The following is a 25,454-nucleotide window of genomic DNA, read 5'->3' as shown; positions in this document are numbered from 1 at the left end:
AGCCTGGAGTGCAAGTCAAGAAAGCTTCGAGGGCCCCACGAGAAAGGAGGGCGCCCCCCCCCCTCCCGTAGGGCATGCCCCCTGTCTCGTGGGCCCCTCGGGCGGCCACCGACGTACTTCTTCCTCCTATATATACCTACGGACCCCGAAAACATCCAGGAGCACCACGAAACACAATTTCCACCGCCGTAACCTTCTGTATCCGCGAGATCCCATCTTGGAGCCTTCGCCGGCACTCTGCCGGAGGGGGAATCGACCACGGAGGGCTTCTACATCAACACCATAGCCCCTCCGATGAGTTGTGAGTAGTTTACCATAGACCTACGGGTCCATAGTTATTATCTAGATGGCTTCTTCTCTCTTTTTGGATCTCAATACAATGTTCTCCCCCTGTCTTGTGGAGATCTATTCGATGTAATCTCTTTTTGCGGTGTGTTTGTCGAGATCCGATGAATTATGGGTTTATGATCAAGTTTATCTATGAATAATATTGGAATCTTCTCTGAATTCTTTTATGTATGATTGAGTTATGTTTGCAAGTCTCTTCGAATTATCAGTTTGGTTTGGCCTACTAGATTGATCTTTCTTGCCATGGGAGAAGTGTTTAGCTTTGGGTTCAATCTTGCGGTGATCTTACCCAGTGACAGAAAGGGTTGCAAGACACGTATTGTATTGTTGCCATCGAGGATAACAAGATGGGGTGTATATCATATTGCATGTGTTTATCCCTCTACATCATGTCATCTTGCTTAAGGCCTTACTCCGTTCTTATGAACTTAATACTCTAGATGCAGGCAGGAGTCGGTCGATGTGTGGAGTAATAGTAGTAGATGTAGGCAGGAGTCGGTCTACTTGTTATGGACGTGATGCCTATATACATCATCATGCCTAGATAATCTCATAACTATGCGCTTTTCTATCAATTGCTCGATAGTAATTTGTTCACCCACCGTAATACTTATGCTATCTCGAGAGAAGCCTCTAGTGAAACCTATGGCCCCCGGGTCTATCTCTTATCATCTTTGCTTTCAATCTACTTTTATTTGCATCTTTACTTTCTGCATCTATATTACAAAATACCAAAAATATGTTATTATCTCTCTATCAGATCTCACTTACGCAAGAGGCCGTGAAGGGATTGACAACCCCTTTATCGCGTTGATTGCGAGTTCTCAGTTTGTTTGTGTAGGTGCGTGGGACTTTTTAGGAGCCTCCTACTGGATTGATACCTTGGTTCTCAAAACTGAGGGAAATACTTACGCTACACTTGCTGCATCACCATATCCTCTTCGGGGAAAACAAACGCTAGCTGAAGACGTAGCAAGAAGGATTTCTGGCGCCGTTGCCGGGGAAGGTCTTCGCTCAAGTCAAGACATACCAAGTACCCATCACAAACCCATCTCCCTCGCATTTACATTATTTACATCTCGTTTTCCTCTCCCCCACTTCACCCTTGCCATTTTATTCGCCCTCTCTTTCCCAATCTCCTCCTCTCTTTTGCTTGCCCTTTTGTTTGCTCGTTTGGTTGGCTTAGATGCTTATTTATTGCTAAACAGAGAACCTAAGATCTATGGATCCTCATCCGCTTCCTAATCTTTTAAGAGATCCAATTATGATGAACCAATTGCTAGTGAGTTTTGTGCACTAGATTATCTTTATGAAGTTTTGCTTGAAATTCGTGAATCTGAAATTGTGATGACGAACTTTATGAAGTGATTCATGATAGATCTTTGAATAAAAAGCATGATTGCAATGATTTTCCTATAAATTCTCTTGATGTCAATTGTGCTAATAATTTGCAAAACCCTAAACTTGGGGATGCTAGTTTTGCTATGTCTACTACTTGTTTCAATGATCATGATTGGGGTGATTCTTCTTATAACCTTGAAAATTTATTTAAGCCCCTTGATGAATATGAGATTGATAATAGTGTTGGCAATAATATTGAAAGTGGGTTTGGAAGAGTGTCAACTTTATATCCCACATATTTGGAGTATGTTCAATCTTATGATATTTTTGATAAAAGTGGGTTCGGAAAGGTCATGACTTTAGTCAATGTTAATCCCACTATCTTGGAAGAGTGTCAACTTTGCATGCATGAGGATCATGTTGAGAATATGTTTTGTGATAGCTATTTTGTTGAATTTTCCTATGATCCTACATGTAATTATTATGAGAGAGGAAAATATGGTCGTAGAAATTTTTATGTTATTAAATTACCTCTCGTCATGTTGAGATTGCTATCGTCTCTTTCTTCTTCCTTGCATATGCTAGTTTTTGCTTGAATTTGCAAATTTGTTTGCTTATAATATGCCTATGCATAGGAAGTATGTTAGACTTAGATGTGTTTGTCACATGTTTTATGATGCTCTCTTTGTGCTTCAATTCTTGTCTTTCATGTGAGCATCATTGAAATCTCAATGCCTAGCTAAAAAGGCTTTAAAGAAAAGCGCTTGTTGGGAGACAACCAAATATTTTTCCTTGATGTTATTTAATAAATCTTGCATCTACCTTCTTTCTAGATGTGTTTTTATCTTTTAATTAGTGTTTGTGCCAAGTAGAACCTATAGGATAACCTACGATGATAGTTGATTTGATTCTGCTGAAAAACAGAAACTCTGCACGCACGAATATAATTTTGTTAAATCACAGGAACGTGATTTTGCGTTGATTCCTTTTGCTGCTGTTCAATAGACAAATTTTACAGGACTGCCTATTTTGGTAGGAGTTTTAGAGTTCCATAAGTTTGCGTTAGTTACAGATTGCTACAGACTGTTCTATTTTTGACAGATTCTGTTTTTCGTGTGTTGTTTGCTTATTTTGATGCATCTATGGCTGGTAAAATAGTTTATAAACCATAGAGAAGTTGGAATACAGTAGGTTTAACACCAAAATAAATAAAGAATGAGTTCATTGCAGTACCTTATGTGGTGGTTTTGTTTTCTTTCACTAACGGAGCTTACAAGATTTCCTGTTGAGTTTTGTGTTGTGAAGTTTTCAAGTTTTGGGTAAAGCTATTATGGACTATGGAATAAAGGGTGGCAAGAGCCTAAGCTTGGGGATGCCCATGGCATCCCAAGATATTCAAGAGTAGCCAAAATCCTAAGCTTGGGGATGCCCCGGGAAGGCATCCCCTCTTTCGTCTTCGTTCATTGGTAACTTTACTTGGAGCTATATTTTTATTCGCCACATGATATTTGTTTTGCTTGGAGCGTCGTGTATTATATTAGTCTTTGCTTGTTAGTTTACCACAATCATCCTTGCTGTACACACCTTTTGGGAGAAGCCTATTTGATTAGAATTTGCTAGAATACTCTATGTGCTTCACTTATATCTTTTGAGCTTGATAGTTTTTGCTCTAGTGCTTCACTTATATCTTTTAGAGCACGGTGGTGTCTTAATTTTGAAGAAATTGCTAGTCTCTCATGCTTCACTTATATTATTTTGAGAGTATTCTAGAACAGCATGGTATTTGCTATTGTCATGAAGTTGGTCCTAGAATGATGAGCATCCAAGTTGGGTATAATAAAAACTATCATAGGAAGTGAATTGGATGCTATGATCAATATGATGCTTGATAATTGTTTTGAGATATGGAGGTAGTAATATTAGAGTCATGCTAGTTGGGGTGATTATGAAAAATACTTGTGTTAAGGGTTGTGATTCCCGTAGCATGCACGTATGGTGAACCGCTTTGTGATGAATTTGGAGCACAATTTTATTTATTTATTGTCTTCCTTATGAGTGGCGGTCAGGGACGAGCGATGGTCTTTTCCTACCAATCTATCCCCCTAGGAGCATGCGTGTAGTGCTTTGTTTTTTGATGACTTCTAAATTTTTGCAACAAGTATATGCGTTCTTTTTATTAATGTTGAGTCCATGGATTATACGCACCCTTTCACCCTTCCACCATTGCTAGCCTCTCTTGTACCGCGCAACTTTCGCCGGTATCATAAACCCTTTATTTACCTTCCTCAAAACAGCCACCATACCTACCTATTATGGCATTTCCATAGCCATTCCGAGATATATTGCCATGCAACTTTCCACTATTCCATTCATATGACACACATTACTTTTGTCATATTGCTTTTTGCATGATCTTGTAGTTGACATCGTATTTGTGGCAAGGCCACCTTCATAATTTTCATACATGTCGCTCTTGATTCATTGCATATCCAGGTATACCGCCGGAGGCATTCACATAGAGTCATATTTTGTTCTAGCTTTGAGTTTTAAATCCATAAAAGTGTGATGATCTTCATTATTAGAGCATTGTCCTAGTGAGGAAAGGATGATGAAGGCTATGATTCCCCCACAAGTCGGGATGAGACTTCGGACTTTACAAACAGAAAAACAATGAGAAAAAAAAGAAAAAAAAAGAGAAAGGCCAAAAAGAAAAAAAAGGCCAAAGAAAAAGAAAAAAAAGAGAAAAAGAAATGAGAGAAAAAGAGAGAAGGGACAAGGCTACTATCTCTTTTTCCACACTTGTGCTTCAAATAGCACTATGATCTTCATGATAGAGAGTCTCTTATGTTGTCACTTTCATATACTAGTGGGAATTTTTCATTATAGAACTTGGCTTGTATATTCCAATGATGGGCTTCCTCAAAAGTGCCCTAGGTCTTCGTGAGCAAGCAAGTTGGATGCACACCCACTTAGTTTCTTTTGTTGAGCTTTCATATATTTATAGCTCTAGTGCATCCGTTGCATGGCTATCCCTACTCACTCACATTGATATCTATTAATGGGCATCTCCATAGCCCATTGATACGCCTAGTTGATGTGAGACTATCTTCTCCTTTTTGTCTTCTCCACAACCACCATTCTATTCCACATATATTGCTATGTCCATGGCTCACGCTCATGTATTGCGTGAAAGTTGAAAGAGTTTGAGATTATTAAAGTATGAAACAATTGCTTGGCTTGTCATCGGGGTTGTGCATGATTAAATACTTTGTGTGATGAAGATAGAGCAACAGCAGACTATATGATTTTGTAGGGATAACTTTCTTTAGCCATGTTATTTTGAGAAGACATGATTACTTTGATTAGTATGCTTGAAGTATTACTATTTCTTATGTCAATATGAGATTTTATTTTGTATTCATTTGGATCTGAACATTCATGCCACAATGAAGAAAATTACATTATGAATTATGCTAGGTAGCATTCCACATCAAAAATTCTATTTTTATCATTTACCTACTCGAGGACGAGTAGGAATTAAGCTTGGGGATGCTTGATACGTCTCCAACGTATCTATAATTTTTGGTTGTTCCATGCTATTATATTACCCCTTTTGGATGTTTATGGACTTTATTCTACATATTTATATCATTTTTGGGACTAACCTACTAACCGGAGGCCCAGCCCATATTGCTATTTTTTTTGCCTATTTCAGTATTTCGAAGAAAAGGAATATCAAACGGAGTCCAAACGGAATGACCTTCGGGGGCATAATTTTTGGAACAAATCTGACCTGGAGAGCCTGGAGTGCAAGTCAAGAAAGCTCCGAGGGACCCACGAGATAGGAGGATGCCCCCTGTAGGGCGCACCCCCTGTCTCGTGGGCCCCTCGGGCGGCCACTGATGTACTTCTTCCTCCTATATATACCTATGGACCCCGAAAACATCCAGGAGCACCATGAAACACAATTTCCACCGCCGTAACCTTCTATATCCGCGAGATCCCATCTTGGAGCCTTCACCGGCACTCTGTCGGAGGGGGAATCGACCACGGAGGGCTTCTACATCAACACCATAGCCCCTCCGATGAGTTGTGAGTAGTTTACCACAGACCTACGGGTCCATAGTTATTAGCTAGATGGCTTCTTCTCTCTTTTTGGATCTCAATACAATGTTCTCCCCCTCTCTTGTGGAGATCTATTCGATGTAATCTCTTTTTGCGGTGTGTTTGTCGAGATCCGATGAATTATGGGTTTATGATCAAGTTTATCTATGAATAATATTGGAATCTTTTGTGAATTCTTTTATGTATGATTGAGTTATGTTTGCAAGTCTCTTCGAATTATCAGTTTGGTTTGGCCTACTAGATTGATCTTTCTTGCCATGGGAGAAGTGTTTAGCTTTGGGTTCAATCTTGTGGTGATCTTACCTAGTGACAAAAAGGGTTGCAAGACACATATTGTATTATTGCCATCGAGGATAACAAGATAGGGTTTATATCATATTGCATGTGTTTATCCCTCTACATCATGTCATCTTGCTTAAGGCGTTACTATGTTCTTATGAACTTAATACTCTAGATGCAGGCAGGAGTCGGTCGATGTGTGGAGTAATAGTAGTAGATGCAGGCAGGAGTCGGTCTACTTGTTATGGACGTGATGCCTATATACATGATCATGCCTAGATAATCTCATAACTATGCGCTTTTCTATCAATTGCTCGACAGTAATTTGTTCACCCACCGTAATACTTATGCTATCTCGAGAGAAGCCTCTAGTGAAATCTATGGCCCCGGGTCTATCTCTTATCATCTTTGCTTTCAATCTACTTTTATTTGCATCTTTACTTTCTGCATCTATATTACAAAATACCAAAAATATGTTATTATCTCTCTATCAGATCTCACTTTCGCAAGAGGCCGTGAAGGGATTGACAACCCCTTTATCGCGTTGGTTGCGGGTTCTCAGTTTGTTTGTGTAGGTGCGTGGGACTTTTGAGGAGCCTCCTACTGGATTGATACCTTGGTTCTCAAAACTAAGGGAAATACTTACGCTACACTTGCTGCATCACCCTCTCCTCTTCGGGGAAAACCAACGCTAGCTCAAGACGTAGCATCGGCCGTGCTCGCTCTTTCGCATCCGCGCAGCGCCGCACCGTCTGGCTGCTCCACGCGCTGCTACAGCCCCGCGGCCACACGTTGCTGCAGCCACTTCCCTGCGCTGATCCGCCGCTTGGCCCACTGCTCCAGCTCCGCTGCTTCCCTCTCGCATGCCGGCCATGCCTACCGCGCGGCACCCACCCTGCTCCGGCCGTGTCGCGTCGTGCTGCCCAACGCTCCCCCGAGCAGCACCGCTCAACCCTCACTCCGCTCCTCTGCCCGATGGCACCGCCCAGCTGCTGCCTCCCGCTCGCGCGAGCCCCTTATACTCATCGGCCTATCAACAGCCCGTTATGGTGAGACCATGAACGGGCGATTCTCTAGCCCGTTTCGGCCCACAATGTGGTCCGTTATTGGCCCATGTTTGGCCAAACAATCTTATGGGCCGTAGAAGGCCCGTTGATTCTATGGCCTGTAGAAGGGCCATAGGAGGCACATGGTTAGTACAACAGATAGCAGGACCATGGTTGCAATGGTCTGTATGTTGCAAATGGTTATTGTGGTCTAGTTTTTTTTAAGATCCAGCGTTGCTGGCTTTTCATTGGCTTAGCAGAAGAGAGAGCTTACAAAAAGGATGATCAAGCGATCAGGGTCTGGGCTCCCGGTAGGGGAGGGCACATAGGCCGCACGCCACCTCCTCCAAAGAAACAGAAAAAATACAGTCATGGGTTTACTCCTCACCTAACATCCCCGAAAGGGGCCTCTATGCCGCTGGCTCCGGCGAGCCGCCATTGCTCGATGTCTCTCCGGCAGGCTGCAAGAATGTCATGCCAACTCGACAATTTACCTTTGAATGTGCAGTTGTTATGCTCCTGCCAGATTTGCTAGGCCAGCAGCGCGATCATTGTCTTGATGCCCTTTCTGTCGTGAGATGTCGCGGTATTGACGATCGCGGTCACTGCCTTGGTGGTGGTCGCGCAGGCTTCCCAGGTGCTTGGGGAGAGCGCAGCACAGCCGTGCCAGGTGGTCGCCGTTGTCCAGGCTTGGCGTGAAGTTGGGCATTCCCAGAGGAGGTGGAAGGAGGATTCTAAGTTTCTGTTGCAGAGTGATGTCTACTACACAACCTTCTTCTTGTAGACGTTGTTGGGCCTGCAAGTGCACAGGTTTGTAGGACAGTAGCAAATTTCCCTCAAGTGGATGACCTAAGGTTTATCAATCCGTAGGAGGCGTAGGATGAAGATGGTCTCTCTCAAGCAACCCTGCAACCAAATAACAAAGAGTCTCTTGTGTCCCCAACACACCCAATACAATGGTAAATTGTATAGGTGCACTAGTTCGGCGAAGAGATGGTGATACACGTGCAAAATAGATAGTAGATAAAGGTTTTTGTAATCTGAAATAATAAAAACAGCAAGTTAACAAGTGGTAAACGTGAGCGTAAACGGTATTGCAATGATAGTTAACAGGCCTAGGGTTCATACTTTCACTACTGCAAGTTCTCTCAACAATAATAACATAGATAAATCATATAACAATCCCTCAACATGCAACAAAGAGTCACTCCAAAGCCACTAATAGCGGAGAACAAACATAGAGATTATGGTAGGGTATGAAACCACCTCAAAGTTATTCTTTCGGATCGATCTATAAAAGAGTTCGTACTAGAATAACACCTTGACACAAATCAACCAAAACCCTAATGTCACCTAGATACTCCATTGTCACCTCAAGTATCCGTGGGCATGATTATACGATATGCATCACACAATCTCAGATTCATCCAACCAACATAAAAGTACTTCAAAGAGTGCCCCAAAGCTACAACCGGAGAGTCAATAACGTGTGCTAACCCCTATGCATAGGTTCCCAATGTCACGAAACCCGCAAGTTATCACCAAGACATACATCAAGTGTTCTCATAAAAGACTTAATCCAATAAGATAACTTCAAAGGGGAAACTCAATTCATCACAAGAGAGTAGAGGGGGAGAAACATCATAAGATCCAACTACAATAGCAAAGCTCGGGATACATCAAGATCGTGCCATAGAGGAAACACGAGAGAGAGAGAGAGAGAGATCAAACACATAGCTACTGGTACATACCCTCAGCCCCGAGGGTGAACTACTCCCTCCTCGTCATGGATAGCGCTGGGATGATGAAGATGGCCACCGGTGATGGGATCCCCCTCCGGCAGGGTGCCGGAATGGGCTCCCGAGAGGTTTTTGATGGCTACAGAGGCTTGCGGCGGCGGAACTCCCGATCTATCTTCTGTTCTGGAAGTTTTAGGGCACATAGGTATATATGGGTGCAGGGGGTACGTCGGTGGAGCTTCGGGGGCCCCACGAGGCAGGGGGGCGCGCCCCCCACCCTCGTGACCAGCTCCCGTATCTTCTGTCGTAGAGTCCAAGTCTATCCGGTGGCTTTCCTTCCAAAAATAACTTCTCCAGTTGATTTCATTCCGTTTTGACTCCGTCTGATATTCCTTTTCCTCAAAATACTGAAATAGGCATAAAACAGCAAATCTGGGCTGGGCCTCCGGTTAATAGGTTAGTCCCAAAAATAATATAAAAGTGGATAACAAAGCCCAATATTGCCTAAAACAGTAGATAAAGTAGCATGGAGCAATAAAAAATTATAGATATGTTGGAGGCGTATCAAGCATCCCCAAGCTTAATTCATGCTCGTCCTCGAGTAGGTAAATGATAAAAAAGAATTTTTGATGCGGAGTGATACTTTGGCATAATTTCAATGTAAATCTTCTTACTTGTGATATGAATATTCAAATCCAAAAGATTCAAGACAAAAGTTCATATTGACATAAAATAATAATACTTCAAGCATACTAATCAAAGCAATCATGTCTTCTCAAAATAACATGGCTAAAGAAAGTTCATCCCTACAAAATCATATAGTTAGGCTATGCTTCATTTTCTTCACACAAAGATGTTCCCAACTTCTATACCCCCGATGACAAGCCAAGCAATTGTTTCATACTTAAATAATCTCAAACTTTTTCAACCTTCACGCAATATATGAGCGTGAGCCATGGATATAGCACTATGGGTGGAATAGAATATGATGATGGGGATTGTGTGGAGAAGACAAAAAAGCAGAAAGTCTCACATTGACGAGGATAATCAACGGGCTATGGAGATGCCCATAAATTGATGTCAACATGAGGAGTAGGGATTGCCATGCAACGGATGCACTAGAGCTATGAATGCTCAAAAAAAGAAAACTAGTGGGTGTGCATCCAACTCGCTTGCTCAAGAAGACCTAAAGCATTTGAGGAAGCCCATCGTAGGAATATACAAGCCAAGTTCTATAATGAAAAATTCCCACTAGTATGAAAAAGACAACTTATGAGACTCACTACATGAAGAACAAGGTGCTACTTTGAAGCACAACTTATGACACTCACTATATGAAGAACAAGGTGCTACTTTGAAGCACAAGTGTGGAAAAAGAGATAGTAGCATTGCCCTTTTTATTTATTTTCTCTTTTTTTTGGGCCTTTCTCTTTTCTTTTCTTTTTTTTGGCCTTTCCCCTTTTTTTTTGATTGGGCAATGCTCTAATAATGATGATCATCACACTTCTATTGATTACAACCATAAGGATTACAACTCAAAACTAGAACAAGATATGACTCTATATGAATGCCTCCGGCGGTGTACCGGGATGGTGCAATGAATCAAGACTGACATGTATGAAAAATAATGCATGGTGGCTTTGCCACAAATACGATGTCAACTACATGATCATGCAATGGCAATATGACAAAAGTAAAGTATGTCATGATGATGATGAACAGAACATTGGAAAGTTGCATGACAATATATCTCGGAATGGCTATGGAAATGCCATGATAGGTAGGTATGGTGGCTGTTTTGAGGAAGATATAAAGAGGTTTATGTGTGATAGAGCGTATCGTATCACGGGGTTTGGATGCACCGGCGAAGTTTGCACCAACTCTCAAGGTGAGAAAGGGCAATGCACGGTACTGAAGAGGCTAGCAAAGGCGGAAAGGTGAGAGTGCGTATAATCCATGGACTCAACATTAGTCAAAAGAACTCATATACTTATTGCAAAAATTTAGAAGTCATCAAAAATAAAGTACTACGCGCATGCTCCTAGGGGGATAGATTGGTAGGAAAAGACCATCGCTCGTCCCCGACCGCCACTCATAAGGATGCACAAGCCAGTACACTTCATGTTTCAAATTTGTTACACAACTTTAACCATACGTGCATGCTGCAGGACTTGCTAACTTCAACACAAGCATTCTTTATATTCATAATCACCCAACTAGCATGACTTTAATATCACTACCTCCATATCTCAAAACAATTATCAAGCATCAAACTTTTCTTAGTAATCAACACACTCATAAGAAAGTTTCACATATCTTGAATACCAAGTATATTAATATTAAGCAAATTACCATGCTATTTAAGACTCTCAAAATAATATAACTGAAGCATGAGAGTTCATCTATTTCTTCAAAATAAAACTACCACCATGCTCTAAAAGATATAAGTGAAGCACTAGAGCAAACAACAAACTACTCCAAAAGATATAAGTGAAGATCAATGAGTAGTCGAATAATTATGCAACTATGCAAAGACTCTCTCTCATTAAAGGATTTCAGATCTTGGTACTTTATTCAAACAACAAGCAAAGCTAAATAAAACTACTATGCAAGGATAGCACAACTCATGTGAAGAAGCAAAAAACTTAGGCTCAACCGATACTAACCGATAGTTGTTGAAGAAGAAAGGTGGGATGCCCACTAGGGCATCCCCAAGCTTAGATGCTTGAGACTTCTTGGAATATTGTCTTGGGGTGCCTTGGGCATCCCCAAGCTTGAACTTTTGTGTCTCCTTAATTCCTCTCATATCATGGTTTCTCTTTTCATCAAAAGCTTCATTCACAACAAACTCAACAAGAACTCGTGAGATAGGTTAGTATAAACCAATGCAAAACCATGTCATTCTCTACTGTAAAAAATAACTAAAAATATTATTCAACATTGCATACTAAATTCTCTGCATATTTAATACTCCTATCATCAAATAGAATCATTAAACAAGCAAACATATGCAAACAATGCAACTATAACAGCAATCTGCCAAAACAGTACAGTCTGTAAAGAATGCAAGAGTATCAATACTTCCCTAACTCCAAAAATTATGAACTAAAATTACCACTGTAATAAATTTATCAGATCTTAACATGCAAAAAGATTCAACGTTATACCATTCTCTTACTTTTCTAGGGAATTTTTGCAACAGCGGTAAACTTTCTGTTTTCAAACAGCAACATGTATACTAGCAAAATAAGCATGGCAAAGTCTATCCTTGACTTTTTTATTGAACCTAAATATGAAAAACATTACTCTAAATAACAGCAAGCAAAAACTAACAAAAGAAAATGATGCTCCAAGCAAAACATATATCATGTGGTGAATAAAAATATAGCTCCAAGTAAAGTTACCGATGAACGAAGACGAAGGAGGGGATGCCTTCCGGGGCATCCCCAAGCTTAGTTTCTTGGTTGTCCTTGAATATTACCTTGGGGTGCCTTGGGAATCCCCAATATTAGGCTCTTGACACTCCTTATTCCATAGTCCATCGAATCTTTACCCAAAACTTGAAAACTTCAACCACACAAAACTCAAAACAAAACTCGTAAGCTCCGTTAGTATAAGAAAATAAAACCACCACTTAGGTACTGTAATGAACTCATTCTAAATTCATATTAGTGTAATATATACTGTATTCTAACTTCTCTATGGTTCATACCACTTAATACTAGCCATAGATTCATCAAAATAAGCAAACAGCACATAGAAAACAGAATCTGTCAAAAACAGAACAGTCTGTAGTAATCTGTACCAAACGTATACTTCTGGAACCCCAAAAATTATGAAATAAATTGCTGGACCTGAGAAATTTGTCTATTAATCATCTTCAAAAAGAATCAACCTAAAAGCACTCTCCATTAAAAACTGGCAGCTAATCTCGTGAGCGCTAAAGTTTCTGTTTTTCACAGCAAGATCACATAAACTTCACCCAAGTCTTCCCAAAGGTTCTACTTGGCACTTTATTGAAACAAAAGCTATAAAACATGATTACTAAAGTATCATAATCATGTGGACACACAAAAACAGCAATGATAAATATTGGGTTGTCTCCCACCAAGCGCTTTTCTTTAATGCCTTTTTAGCTAGGCATGATGATGAGAATGATGCTCACATAAAAGATAAGAATTGAAACATAACGGGAGCAACATGAAGAATATGACCAGCACATTTAAGTCTAACCCACTTCCTATGCATAGGTATTTTGTGATCAAATAACTTATGAGAACAATAATCAACTAGCATAGGAAGGTAACACAAGCATAGCTTCAAGAATTTAAGCACATAGGGAGGAAACTTGATATTATTGCAATTCCTACAAGCATATGTTCCTCTATCATACTAATTTTCAGTAGCATCATGAATGAATTCAACAATATAACCAGCACCTAAAGAATTCTTTTCATGATCTTCAAGCATAGAATTTTTAATACTCTCCACATAAGCAAAATTCTTCTCATTCGGAATAGTAGGAGTATCATAAGAGACTTGAACACTAAAAATTGTTTCCACATTAAAAGAGTAATGTTCAGAAAAAGGGTAATCATAATCATGACAAGATTTGTAAATATAATCATCACTACTTTTTATAGCATAAGTTTCATCACAATAATCATCATAAGTAGCAACTTCGTTCTCATCATAATCGATTGATACCTCTCCCAAGATAGTGGAATCATCACTAAATAAAGTTGACACTCTTCCAAATCCACTTTCATGTTCATCACAACAAGATTCAACATCCTCCAAAATAGTGGGATCACTACTTTCTAAAGTTGACACTCTTCCAAACCCACTTTCATCAATATAATCATCATAAATAGGAGGCATGCTTTCATCATAAGAAATATTCTCATCAAAACTTGGGGGACTAAAAATATCATATTCATCAAACATAGCTTCCCCAAGCTTGTGGCTTTGCATATCATTAGCATCATGGATATTCAAGAAATTCATACTAACAACTTTGCAATCATACTCATCATTCAAAGATTTAGTATCAAACATTCTATAGATTTCTTCTTCTAGCACTTGAGCACAATTTTCCTTTCCATCATACTCACGAAAGATATTAAAAAGATGAAGCGTATGAGACAAACTCAACTCCATTTTTTTGTAGTTTTCTTTTATAAACTAAACTAGTGCTAAAACAAGAAACAAAAAGATTCGATTGCAAGATCTAAAGATACACCTTCAAGCGCTAACCTCCCCGGCAACGGCGCCAGAAACTGCTTGATGTCTACTACACCCTTCTTCTTGTAGACATTGTTGGGCCTGCAAGTGCACAGGTTTTCAGGACAGTAGCAAATTTTCCTCAAGTGGATGACCTAAGGTTTATCAATACGTAGGAGGCGTAGGATGAAGATGGTCTCTCTCAATCAACCCTGCAACCAAATAACAAAGAGTCTCTTGTGTCCCCAACACACCCAATACAATGGTAAATTGTATAGGTGCACTAGTTCGGCGAAGAGATGGTGATACACGTGCAAAATAGATAGTAGATAAAGGTTTTTGTAATCTGAAATATTAAAAACAGCAAGGTAACAAGTGGTAAACGTGAGTGTAAACGGTATTGCAATGATAGGAAACAAGGCCTAGGGTTCATACTTTCACTAGTGCAAGTTCTCTCAACAATAATAACATAGATAGATCATATAACAATCCCTCAACATACAACAAAGAGTCACTCCAAAGCCACTAATAGCGGAGAACAAACGTAGAGATTATGGTAGGGTACGAAACCACCTCAAAGTTATTCTTTCGGATCAATCTATAAAAGAGTTCGTACTAGAATAACACCTTAAGACACAAACCAACCAAAACCCTAATGTCACCTAGATACTCCATTGTCACCTCAAGTATCCGTGGGCATGATTATACGATATGCATCACACAATCTCAGATTCATCCAACCAACATAAAAGTACTTCAAAAAGTGCCCCAAACCTACTACCAGAGAGTCAAGAGCGTGTGCCAACCCCTATGCATAGGTTCCCAATGTCACGAAACCCGCAAGTTGATCACCAAGACATACATCAAGTGTTCTCATAAAAGACTCAATCCGATAAGATAACTTCAAAGGGGAAACTCAATTCATCACAAGAGAGTAGAGGGGGAGAAACATCATAAGATCCAACTACAATAGCAAAGCTCGGGATACATCAAGATCGTGCCATAGAGGGAACACGAGAGAGAACACGAGAGAGAGAAATCAAGCACGTAGCTACTGGTACATACCCTCAGTCCCGAGGGTGAACTACTACCTCCTCATCGTGGATAGCGCCGGGATGATGAAGATGGCCACCGGTGATGGGATCCCCCTCCAGCAGGGTGCCGGAACGGGCTCCCGAGAGGTTTTTGGTGGCTACAGAGGCTTGCGGCGGTGGAACTCCCGATCTATCTTCTGTTCTGGAAGTTTTAGGGTACGTAGGTATATATGGGTGCAGGGGGTACGTCGGTGGAGCTTCGGGGCCCCCACGAGGCAGGGGGGCGCCCCCACCCTCGTGACTAGCTCCCGTATCTTCTGACGTAGAGTCCAAGTCTATCATGTGGCTTTCCTTCCAAAAACAACTTGAAACACTGAAATAGGCATAAAACAGCAAATCTGGGCTGGGCCTCCGGTTAATAGGTTAGTCCCAAAAATAATATAAAAGTGGATAATAAAGCCCAATATTGCCTAAAACAGTAGATAAAGTAGCATGGAGCAATCAAAAATTATAGATACGTTGGAGACGTATCACAGAGCTAACAGAAATATCCGTTGACCTACCCTCTACGCTGTAGGCGATCGTTGCACCAGAGGCGATTAAGGTGGAGTAGCCAGAGGAAAAACTTGACCTTTCCCGGCGCCCAGATCTTCCAAATGAGTTGACGCAACTGGTCCCTCGGTTCGTCTGGGAATTGGATGTTGTAGGCTGCTCTCGCTGTGTATTGGCCTCCCGTCTTCCATCTGATCACGTCAGCCACCCCTTCTCGGAGTATCAGGTTGGCCTCGCTCAGGATGACCTGCGGGATGATTTCCGTAGTGTCACCGTGCCTCAGATCGAGCACCCATCTATCTCCATGCAGGGCCTCCACCACCATGCGGTTTTTCCTAACGGAGCGGCCGAACAGCACCGGGAAGGCCCGGCAGAGCGGCAGCTCGCCCAGCCATGGGCAGTGCTAGAAGAGGGCCCGGTTCCCGTCGCCCACCTCCACCATTGTGTCCGAGGCAAAGAGAGCCCGGTCTTTGTCATCGCATGGTGATCCTGTGCCCACCCACGGCCGCGCTGGGCCGGTCCATGCCAGCCAGAGCCGGCGGAGCCAGAGTGTGCACGCGAACCGCTCCATGTCCGGGATCCTGAGGCCGCCGCGGTCGATCGGCGACGTGACTGTCCACCAGTTAACCTTGCACTTCCTGCCAGTGATCTCCTCGTCTTGGGCCCATAGGAAGCACCATCGAGCCTTGTCCACATCTTTGAAGAATTTCTTTGGGATGTGTAGGACGGCCATCGTGAAGGCGGGCAGCGCTGTCAGCACACACTGAACGAGCACACGCTGCCCTGTGATGGGCATGAGCCGCCCCTTCCATGCTGCCAGCCGTGCGCGAACGCGGTCGAGGAGGTATTGAATGTGGACTAGCCGAAGTTTGCCCACGCAGAGGGGGAGTCCTAGATATCTGATTGGGGAACCTACACTCTTGCCGCCGAAGTTTCTCAGGACGTCCACTAGATCTACATTGTCGCAGTTGAGCGTCACCACTGATGATTTCTGAGGGTTGCAGTGCAGTCCCATGGCGTCCCTGAACCCTTCCAGATTTTGCATGATGATGTCGACCTCCTGACGCTCTAGGTTGGCAAAGAGGATGGCGTGGTCGGCGTATAGCGTGACCCGCAGACGTGCCGCTCTGACTGGCAGCGGGGTTAGGATGCCGGCCGTCTGCGCCGCCTCCAGCAACCGGTGAAGGGGGTCGATCGCCAGGATGAAGAGGAGTGGCGATAGCGGGTCCCCCTGCCGCAGCCCGCGCTGGTGCATGATGGCTTGTCCTAGGTCACCGTTGAGTGTGCATGCTGAGGAGGCGGTGGAGAGGAGCAGAGCAATCCAGTCTCTCCAGCGTGCCGGGAAATTTAAGTGCTGCAACAGCTCTAACAGATACTCCCAGGAGACCGAATCGAAGGCTTTTGCGATGTCAATCTTGAGCAGCAGCACCGGCGCTTTTTTCCTCTGGAACATCCGGATTGTGTTTTGCACGTAGAGGAAGCTGTCATGTATCCCTTTCTTCTATCCTAATCTACCTCTACCTCTACCCTAATAATAAAGCAAATAGTGTTTCTGGTCGTCCGTCCAAATAATTGCCCTCGAATTAGCTATAAATTACCCATTATGCCACTCATAAGTTAAGAAAACGATTCCGTTTTTATTTTCAAAGGCGCCGCCGTGCTCAGTGTTTTTATACCAGCGATGCCCTATGTATGACACAGACATGCTACCATCGTGGTGGCTATAGGCTGTTTCTTCTACACAGCAGACCAGGGTTCGAATCCTGGTAGTACCCTTTTTTCTCAGGCACCTCCTCCTCACCTTACGCCTTCATGGGCCGGCCTACCGGCTGTGACGCTCCTTTTTTTTTGTCTTTTCTTTTCTCATTTCTGTTTTAGTTTTTCCTTCTTTAAATTTATTTGACAATTCCAAATTATAAAAAAAATTCAGTTATATTTTTTTAGAGAAATTATAAAATATGAGTGAATTCCAAAAAAAAACTTCAGGAAATAATAAGATTTTCACTGTTTCAAAAAATATTGGTGATTTTACGAAACTGTTCGCAAATTATGAAAAATCACAATCTGGAAAAACATGTCAGGAAGCACAACCATGTTCATGATTTTGAAAAAAAAATGATCGTGTATTCATTCAAAACATATTCGTGAATCTAAAAAAAATGTCCATGAATTTTTTAGAAAATATTCAAAAAATTATATGTCTTTTGCGAAATTCAAAATTCAGCCCCCAATTTAAAAAAGTCATCAATTCAAAAAATGTTAGCTAAGTCAAAAAATATTCATGAATTCAAAAACTATCCCTGCATTTCAATAAATGTTTCTCTAAACAAAACAAATGTTCATGATTTTATAAAGATGTCCTAATTTCAAAAAGATGTTTGTCGATTCAAAAAACTGTTCGCTGATTCAGAAGTATTTTTTGTCTAGGATTTGATTAGTTTTTGGAAAGTCTTTATATGTCTAGGCATTGAGAGTAGTTCGTGGTCGATGAAATTTGTTTTTAAAGATTTAAATATTCCCTTACGCGAGACAATGGCAAGTGTTTCGTGCAGTGACAAGCTCATTGCCTAGGGATTTACCACGTCGAATGCATTACGATCACGTGGACATTGTGTCCATCAACAACGAGAGTGAGAAGAAAGATATATGGCAGCATGGTGAGCCACCGTGTTAAAATAGAGAACACTCATATGTCTGGATATTAAGTCATACTTGTTTGGCTAGCATGTACTTTGTGTGTCTCCCGTTGCAACGCACACCCCTTAGGGGGATTGACTACCGACATCATTAAAAATCTTTGGTCTATTTCTTTTTTGTCATAAATTTGATGTCTCGTGTTCTTTGCTCTCTTGCATCATTTATTCTTAATTATCAATCTGTAAAATTGATGACATATTGGTGCAATTTGCCTGAACTCGAATTATTTTATTTTGGGTCTATAAATTTTCTGATTTTTTTGTTGTTCACCCGTTGCAACGCACGGGCACTTTTGCTAGTCTTCTAAAAAGCGCTCTGGGTGGGGGAGACCGGCTGATCCAGGACGCCAACAAGTCTGATGGAAAGCACCTTCGCGGTCAGTTTGGCCACCGAGTGTATGAGGCTTATCGGGCGAAAATCAGCCAGTTTTGTTGCGCCGGATTGTTTTGGCAGCAGCACGAGGATCGCTCTGTTGAGAGCTGCAAAATCGCCGCCAGCCAGCCGGTAGAACGCTTCAAAAACCACCATGACGTCCGCTTTGATAGTCTACTAGCACGCTCTGAAGAAAGTGTCGTTGAAACCGTCAGGTCCTGGTGACTTCTCTGCCGGAGATGCGCAAATCGCAGCCCACACCTCCCCCTCCATGAAAGGGTTGTCGAGGCCAGTCCCCGCCTGCAGTCGTGGGAGCTTGATCGAGTCCCAGTTAATTGTCCGAGCTCTCCTCCCCTTTGTGCCAAGCAGGGCAGAGAAGTGTTCGTGCACTAGCTTGGCTTTGTCACTATGGTTTGTGGCCTGCCTGCCTGCGGCTTCGATGTAGTGGATATGATTTTTCCTCCTCCTGGAAATGATCTTTGCCTGGAAGAAAGCCGTGCGAGCATCACCCGCTTTCAGCCAGGTGGTCCGTGCTGCTTGTCGCTTTCTGATGCGCTCGAGCATTGCTAGCCCGACAATCTCCAGTTTTAGCGTCTTCCTTAGCCAAAATTCACTGGGAGTGAGCTGACGCTTTTCTTGTGCTACATCCAGCCGAAGAACAACTTCAGAAGCAATGTGGAACTGGAGTTTGGAGTTGTTGAACATGCTCTTGGCCCAGATCCTTAAGTCAGCCGCGGTTCTCTTGAGTTTGATTTTCATCCTGGTAAAAGGGCAGTTGTGATTCACTGGCTTTTGCCATGCCCTGGCCACCATCTGCTGAAAGTGAGGGAATTTGGGCCAAAAAGATTCAAATCTGAACATGGCCTTGCGGGGTGGTGCCGCGGCGTCTGTCAAAAGCAGAGGGCAATGATCTGAGCAGGAGGTGGATGCAGCCATGAGAATGTGCGATGGGAAAGAGGCTTCCCATTCTTGGTTGCAGAAGACTTTTTCGATCGCGACAAAGGTTGGGATCTCCCTCTCGTTGCTCCAGGTGAAGCGCCTGTTTTTGCACTTGATCTCTTTCAGGCTTATCCTGTCAATGGCGCCTCTGAATCTGCCCATAATTCTCTTGTTCAGGTTGTGATTGCTTTTGTCCCTTGCCTCATAGATGATGTTGAAATCACCATTGATCAGCCATGGCTCTCCGTGGGGCGGTCCAATTCTGATCATCTCATCGAGGAACTCATCTTTTCTTGCTTCGTCGGCGGGGCCATACACTATTGTTAACCAGAAGGAGGAGTTGCAGTGGAGCTGGAGGACACTGGCGGTGATGGAGAATTGCCCCACTGAGTGCGTGGCCACAGCGACCTTGGTGGAATCCCAGAAGATGGAGCCCGGCCGCGTGTACCCACGGTCGGGAGCACGGCGCAGTTATCCAGCCGGACGCCACCAATCTCCCTGACGATGCCCTGTGTCCACATGTCTATCTTGGTCTCTTGTAGACAAAGGAGAGCGAGGTTGTGAGCGTTGGTTGTCTCGCAAATGGTTGCTCTCTTTGCCGGCAAGTTCAGGCCCCGAACATTCTAGTTCATGATGGAGATGGTTGTGTTACTCATAACACCTTCGAAAATGCTCCGACAACAAACCAAATTCTATTACTAAAGATAGCATTCTAGTAAAATATCGGTTATTGCGCCCACTAGCAAAGCGCGGAAAAATAATTGCACTGACTATAAATAAACAAGACAAATAAGAAAATAAATAAGCAAGCAACTTATGCTAGGCTATTATGGCTATTACACATATTACACCCACTCGGCATCAAATTTTACCACCAGTGCAAATATGGGGAACAAAGCAGCATATTATATACAATGGTTGTCAAAGTTGGCGACCAGTGCAAATAAACGCCGCTGGAAAACAAGTCCAGAACTGAAACCACTGTACAAGAGCTCAAGAAACAATATCCTGGGTATCCACCATGCTAGGAAGACGCTTAGCAAGCTTATTAGCTTTCTCTTGTTTGGCGCTTAAATCCTTCAACGCTTGCTGTTGCACCAGAAAATATGCATATGAATTCTGCAGGGACTTCCTCAGTCCTTCAGCTTCCTGCCGTAGCACATCTGATCCTAAAGGGGATCGGCGTTCGCAAATTAAAGGGATCCGCGATGGCAAGGGGATTGGCAGCGTCAAATTGTTCTCGTTGACGTAGCGCCGTGATTGGCGGCGGCGAAGGGAGCCGCTGGGGCGTGGTTCTCGTCCTCGTCCTCATAGCGAGACGATCGAGGGCACTCTGGAGGCCTCGCTCCTTATTTGCGATGGCTCCCGTTGAGGTAGCGCAGGGATCGACGGCAGCTTGATGCGAGTGCGAGGGCGGCGACGAAGGGATCGGCGGGGCGTGGTTCTCATACTCCTAGCGAGACGATCGAGGGCACTCTGGAGGCCGCGCTCCCTCGTTCGTGCGAGTCCTCGACGATATTTTTTCGTTGTTTTTTTTTGTCCGCTTTTTTGACGTGCGAGGGGGCTACCTAGAGGCATCGCTCCTTCGTAATGTGGTTTTGGTTGGATTTTTTTTTTTTGGACGGGATCATTACCTGCGGGGGAACTAGGAGGTGGGAGGAGAGACGAAAATAAACCAGACGAAGGTGGGAGGTAGTGGAACAAAAAATACCGTGGAACAGAGATTATCAATTCGTCCGTTAGGAGTAGAGATAACCAAAAATGAAACTCTGAGTATACATACGCAATGTCACGAATCTTGTTACAGATCGTCGGCTCACAATCCGCGTGCTCTCGCGCCCTGCGTGCCCTAAATCATCTCTCATGTTGCCATGTTTAATGCAGCACAGTAGTAACATGCACATGATTTTGGATATATTATAAACACGTATGCATCGTTCCAATCTTTGATCCCCAGAAAAAAGTACGGTGCAGGTTCCAAACAGGCCCCATATATTTACACTTTCATGTGGCTACATCATTATAAAGAAATGTTCCAAAGCTTAGCCACCTCTTTTGCATATGAGCTTTGGCAAAGAGTGATCTCATTATCTTTGCCCTGTTAGCAATTTAAGAGAGGTGCCACTAGCAGAGAAATGTTCGTTCGTTTTTTCTTTTGTTTGAGAAAATAATGCTCGTTCGTTCGTGCACACACCCAGGTGCATGCATGCACACACCGTGGCTTAGCCTGGGGTGCGGCGCACGAAAGAGATGCATGCATGACGCACCATGCACCATGCGTCGACGTCGCATTGGTGCGATACGGATGAACGTACCGTTCATTCAGCTTCAGGACGAGGACGTTTCCGGATCAGTGGCCTCGTGTTTGCATGGATTAGTTTAGTTTAACACAAGTTTTTTGTTTTTTGAGGCAAAGTTTAACCCAAGTTTACTCCCCTTGGATCCTGAATTCCTAGTCTCTGGCCCTCTTTATTCCGGGCCCACGGATCACATGAGCATTGAGACCCACCTGTCCGGTTGTGTCCCGGTTTCAAGTCACCCCGTGACCCGGTCCACCGCCGCATTGACGTCGCTGCCCCCTAGTTACTGGTCAAATCTCTATTCCTAATGTCTCAGTTGGTAGGTCGCTTTTCGGGTTTTATTTCATCCCATCATTTTCGTCTGATTTTTTTTCGTTGGTTTTTTTTCGTCGGTTTTTTCGTCCCCTCCCACCCCCTCCCCACCCCACCGGTCTCCCTCCCTCCCTCGAACCCTAGCTTCCCCTCGTCTCCCTGCCTCCAGCCGCACCCGCCGCCGGACCCCAATCCTCGATCTGACCCCCCCCCCCTCATGCCCTCTCCATCCTCCTCCTCAAGACGTCACCATCGCCTCCGTTCGTCTTCTCCCGCGCCGGCGCCGTCGAGGCCAAGTCGTTCCACTTCCCGCTCTGGCAGGTCTGCGCGGCCGCGTGCGGGGCGTTCGTCTTCTCCCGCGCCGATGTCGTCGAGGCCGAGGCGTTCGACTTCCCGGCCTGCTGTGGCTGGGTAATTCTTGTCTTGCTATAACTCTTCACGTGCAGAGAAGGGAAGAAGAAGGGGAAAGGGGGTGGCCGCCTACACCGCCTACGCGAAGCAGGTGCTGCTCGCCTGCAACGGCGGCGGCGACGCCGTCTCGCGGGGGGTCGCCGTTGGCCTCGCCAGGCACGGCTGCAGGTACTCCCTCTCACTTTTCCCCTTCTTCTTCCTGTCGTTGGGTTCTGAATCTAAGCGCGCGCGCACACACAGGCTGGTCCTGGTGGGCGACGAGGGCGCCCTGGCCGCGACGGCGGAGGAGGCGCGGCGCAGCGCGGCCCAAGGGGCGGCGGCCATCGCGGTGGTTGGGCTGGACTTGGCGGCCTGCGACGAGGCAGCCGTCGGCGCCGCGGTGGACGCGGCGTGGCGCTGCTTCGGGGACGGCGGGCTCCACGCCCTTGTCAACTGCTGCTCCTTCGAGGGTATGCACATACTACTGACAGACACTGATACACATGCCCAATTTTCCATCTGACAGAATTTTTTCACACATGCCCAAGCCCGACTAATCACCAACCTAAATGATTGCTCAGTTCTTCTCTGAATATTTCAGTCAGCTTATCATCCAGTAATTTGGTCCATGCATCTGTATTTGGCTACTGTATGAGCAGGGGAAGTGCAAGATTGCCTCAGCGTGACTGAAGATGAGTACAACAAGACCATGAAAGTCAATGTAATCACACCTTGGCTCCTGATAAAGGCGATAGCGAAGCGGTTCCGGGATGCGCAGTCGGGCGGCTCCGTGGTTTGCTTGACCCAGATCATCGGCGCCGAGAGAGGATTGTATCCGGGGGCTGCGGCATACGGCACAAGTTTAGGCGCCGTTCACCAGCTTGTCAGAGTAAGCCTGCTTTCCTGTTACCAAAAAAGCCTGAATGATTGCTCACGGAAATCCTGAATGCATACATGACCATGATGTTCTTCGTTTTTTCAGCTGTCGGCGATGGAGCTCGGCAAGCACAAGATCAGGGTGAACGCCGTCTGCCGCGGCCTCCACCTGGGGGACAAGTTCCCTCTCTCTGTTGGGGAGGAGAAGGCCGAGAAGGCGACCGGGGAGGTGATGCCGCTGCGGCGGTGGCTGGACCCAGACAAGGACCTCGCTTCCACGGTGCTGTACCTGGTCGGCGACGACTCCCGCTTCATGACAGGCACCACCATCTATGTCGACGGCGCACAGTCCATTGTGCGCCCTCGCATGCGTTCCTTCCTGTAGGTAGGTTAGTCATGCTGATCCTGGGGCTGGTTGGCCATGCTTGGATTTCACATTCCATCAGGATGACTCCCTGATATCTTGTTGTTGTTGTTGAATAGCAACAGCGGTTTGTGCAAAGAGATCAACTGCCATAATTAAGCAGTCTCTATGAATGCAATAATTAACAGGGTTTAAGATGGTAGAGTAAAGATCAAAATTGACAAAGAGTATCCAGAATCAACATGAGTGGCACAGCAGGCCCTTCTTCAGATTAAAAGACAAACGCAGAACCTTGCTGCACACAGGCATCAAAGGAGTGAAATGGATTGAGTAGTCGACATGTGAGCTACCATGTTTCTATACATCTGTAATTAGTTCTTAGTATTTTTCCTTCATTTTTGTAGTTATGCCACCTGATTACGTTCCTGCCGTGTAACATGTGGTTTCCCTCTTAATGAATGAAAAGCAGCACCTGCTGCAGTTCGTCAAAAAATAATCGTACCATCGTCACGTACGCGGGGCTAAACAGGACTGTGGGTGTCTGTGCTTTTCAGGTGGACCAAGCCGTATCAATGGCGTTCGGAGAGAACGGAGCAACCAACTACATCCGCATCCAGGTAAATAATTTATCTTGTACTGTAATTTTCTTCACGGCTGCTGAATTATTATTACCACAGTGAAATGTGAGTCAACCAAAGCTTACTGTCCCAATGGTTCCTGTCCTCAGGGTAACGGCATTACCGCCGGAGCGACGACGGAGGCGGCCATGGCGGAGCGGGGGGTGGAGTCGGTCCTGTTCCGGGGGAAGAAGCTGATGCCGCAGACCAACGACGAGCGGCTGGACGGCGTGGTGGAGCAGCTATTGTTCGGTGCTGCTATTTTCCATTCGCTGCTGGGTTGCTTCTACTCTCCACCAATCTGTCAAGTAGCAAAGAGTAGGTTTGACCTCAATTTCGATGCAGACATGGATTGGGATGTGATGCATGTACTTGCTAATTAAGGGATTTGGATCTTGCCCTCAATTAGAGTTCCCAATCTCAACGAAGTGGGGTTTATGAATTTTATTATTTTTTAGCTTGAATGGACTGTAGCTTCGCTTAATTGACTGACAGTTGTATTTGACTGCATAACTGGATTAATTGATTTCATGGCAGATGTCGGTTTTGACCTTGGTTGATCATGCTTTGTTCCGTATTTGGCCCGCAACATATTTTCTATGCATTCGCAGAAATGGTAACTGAATAATTACTTCATACTGCAGAACATCTTGCTTAATACCTGAGTCCCCGGCCCTTGTTGCTACAGGTTTATCTTGGACATGATTCTCAAAGAAGATACAGATGTGCATGCTTCATATCTTCTACACGCTTATGCAAAGCAGGATTTTATTCATATTTTGATGAGCTTAATTTCTTATGCTAATGTTTGCTTCCGCCTGAAGGATACATATGGTATGTTTTGTGAGCGGTGGGTATGGATGAGGTGAGTGCGTCTGTTAGTGCATCATTTTTGTTGGA

The 25,454-nt window shown here is 44.1% G+C and overlaps 1 protein-coding gene across 1 annotated transcript; it reads left to right on the top strand.

Moving 5' to 3' along the window:
* Positions 1 to 22,722: 22,722 nt before the first annotated feature.
* On the top strand, positions 22,723 to 25,107 carry LOC123157835 (4-formylbenzenesulfonate dehydrogenase TsaC1/TsaC2; the record flags this gene model as incomplete). The annotated part of the gene is made up of 6 exons (XM_044576025.1): positions 22,723 to 22,886; positions 22,959 to 23,167; positions 23,357 to 23,586; positions 23,680 to 24,278; positions 24,492 to 24,554; positions 24,665 to 25,107. Coding segments are annotated over 4 exons (882 nt in total), but the record flags the coding sequence as incomplete, so codon positions are not given.
* Positions 25,108 to 25,454: the final 347 nt, after the last annotated feature.

The sequence above is a fragment of the Triticum aestivum genome, chromosome 7B, assembly GCF_018294505.1.
Source record: "Triticum aestivum cultivar Chinese Spring chromosome 7B, IWGSC CS RefSeq v2.1, whole genome shotgun sequence".
Lineage (NCBI taxonomy): Eukaryota > Viridiplantae > Streptophyta > Magnoliopsida > Poales > Poaceae > Triticum > Triticum aestivum.
This window is presented reverse-complemented; position numbering and strand designations above follow the sequence as displayed.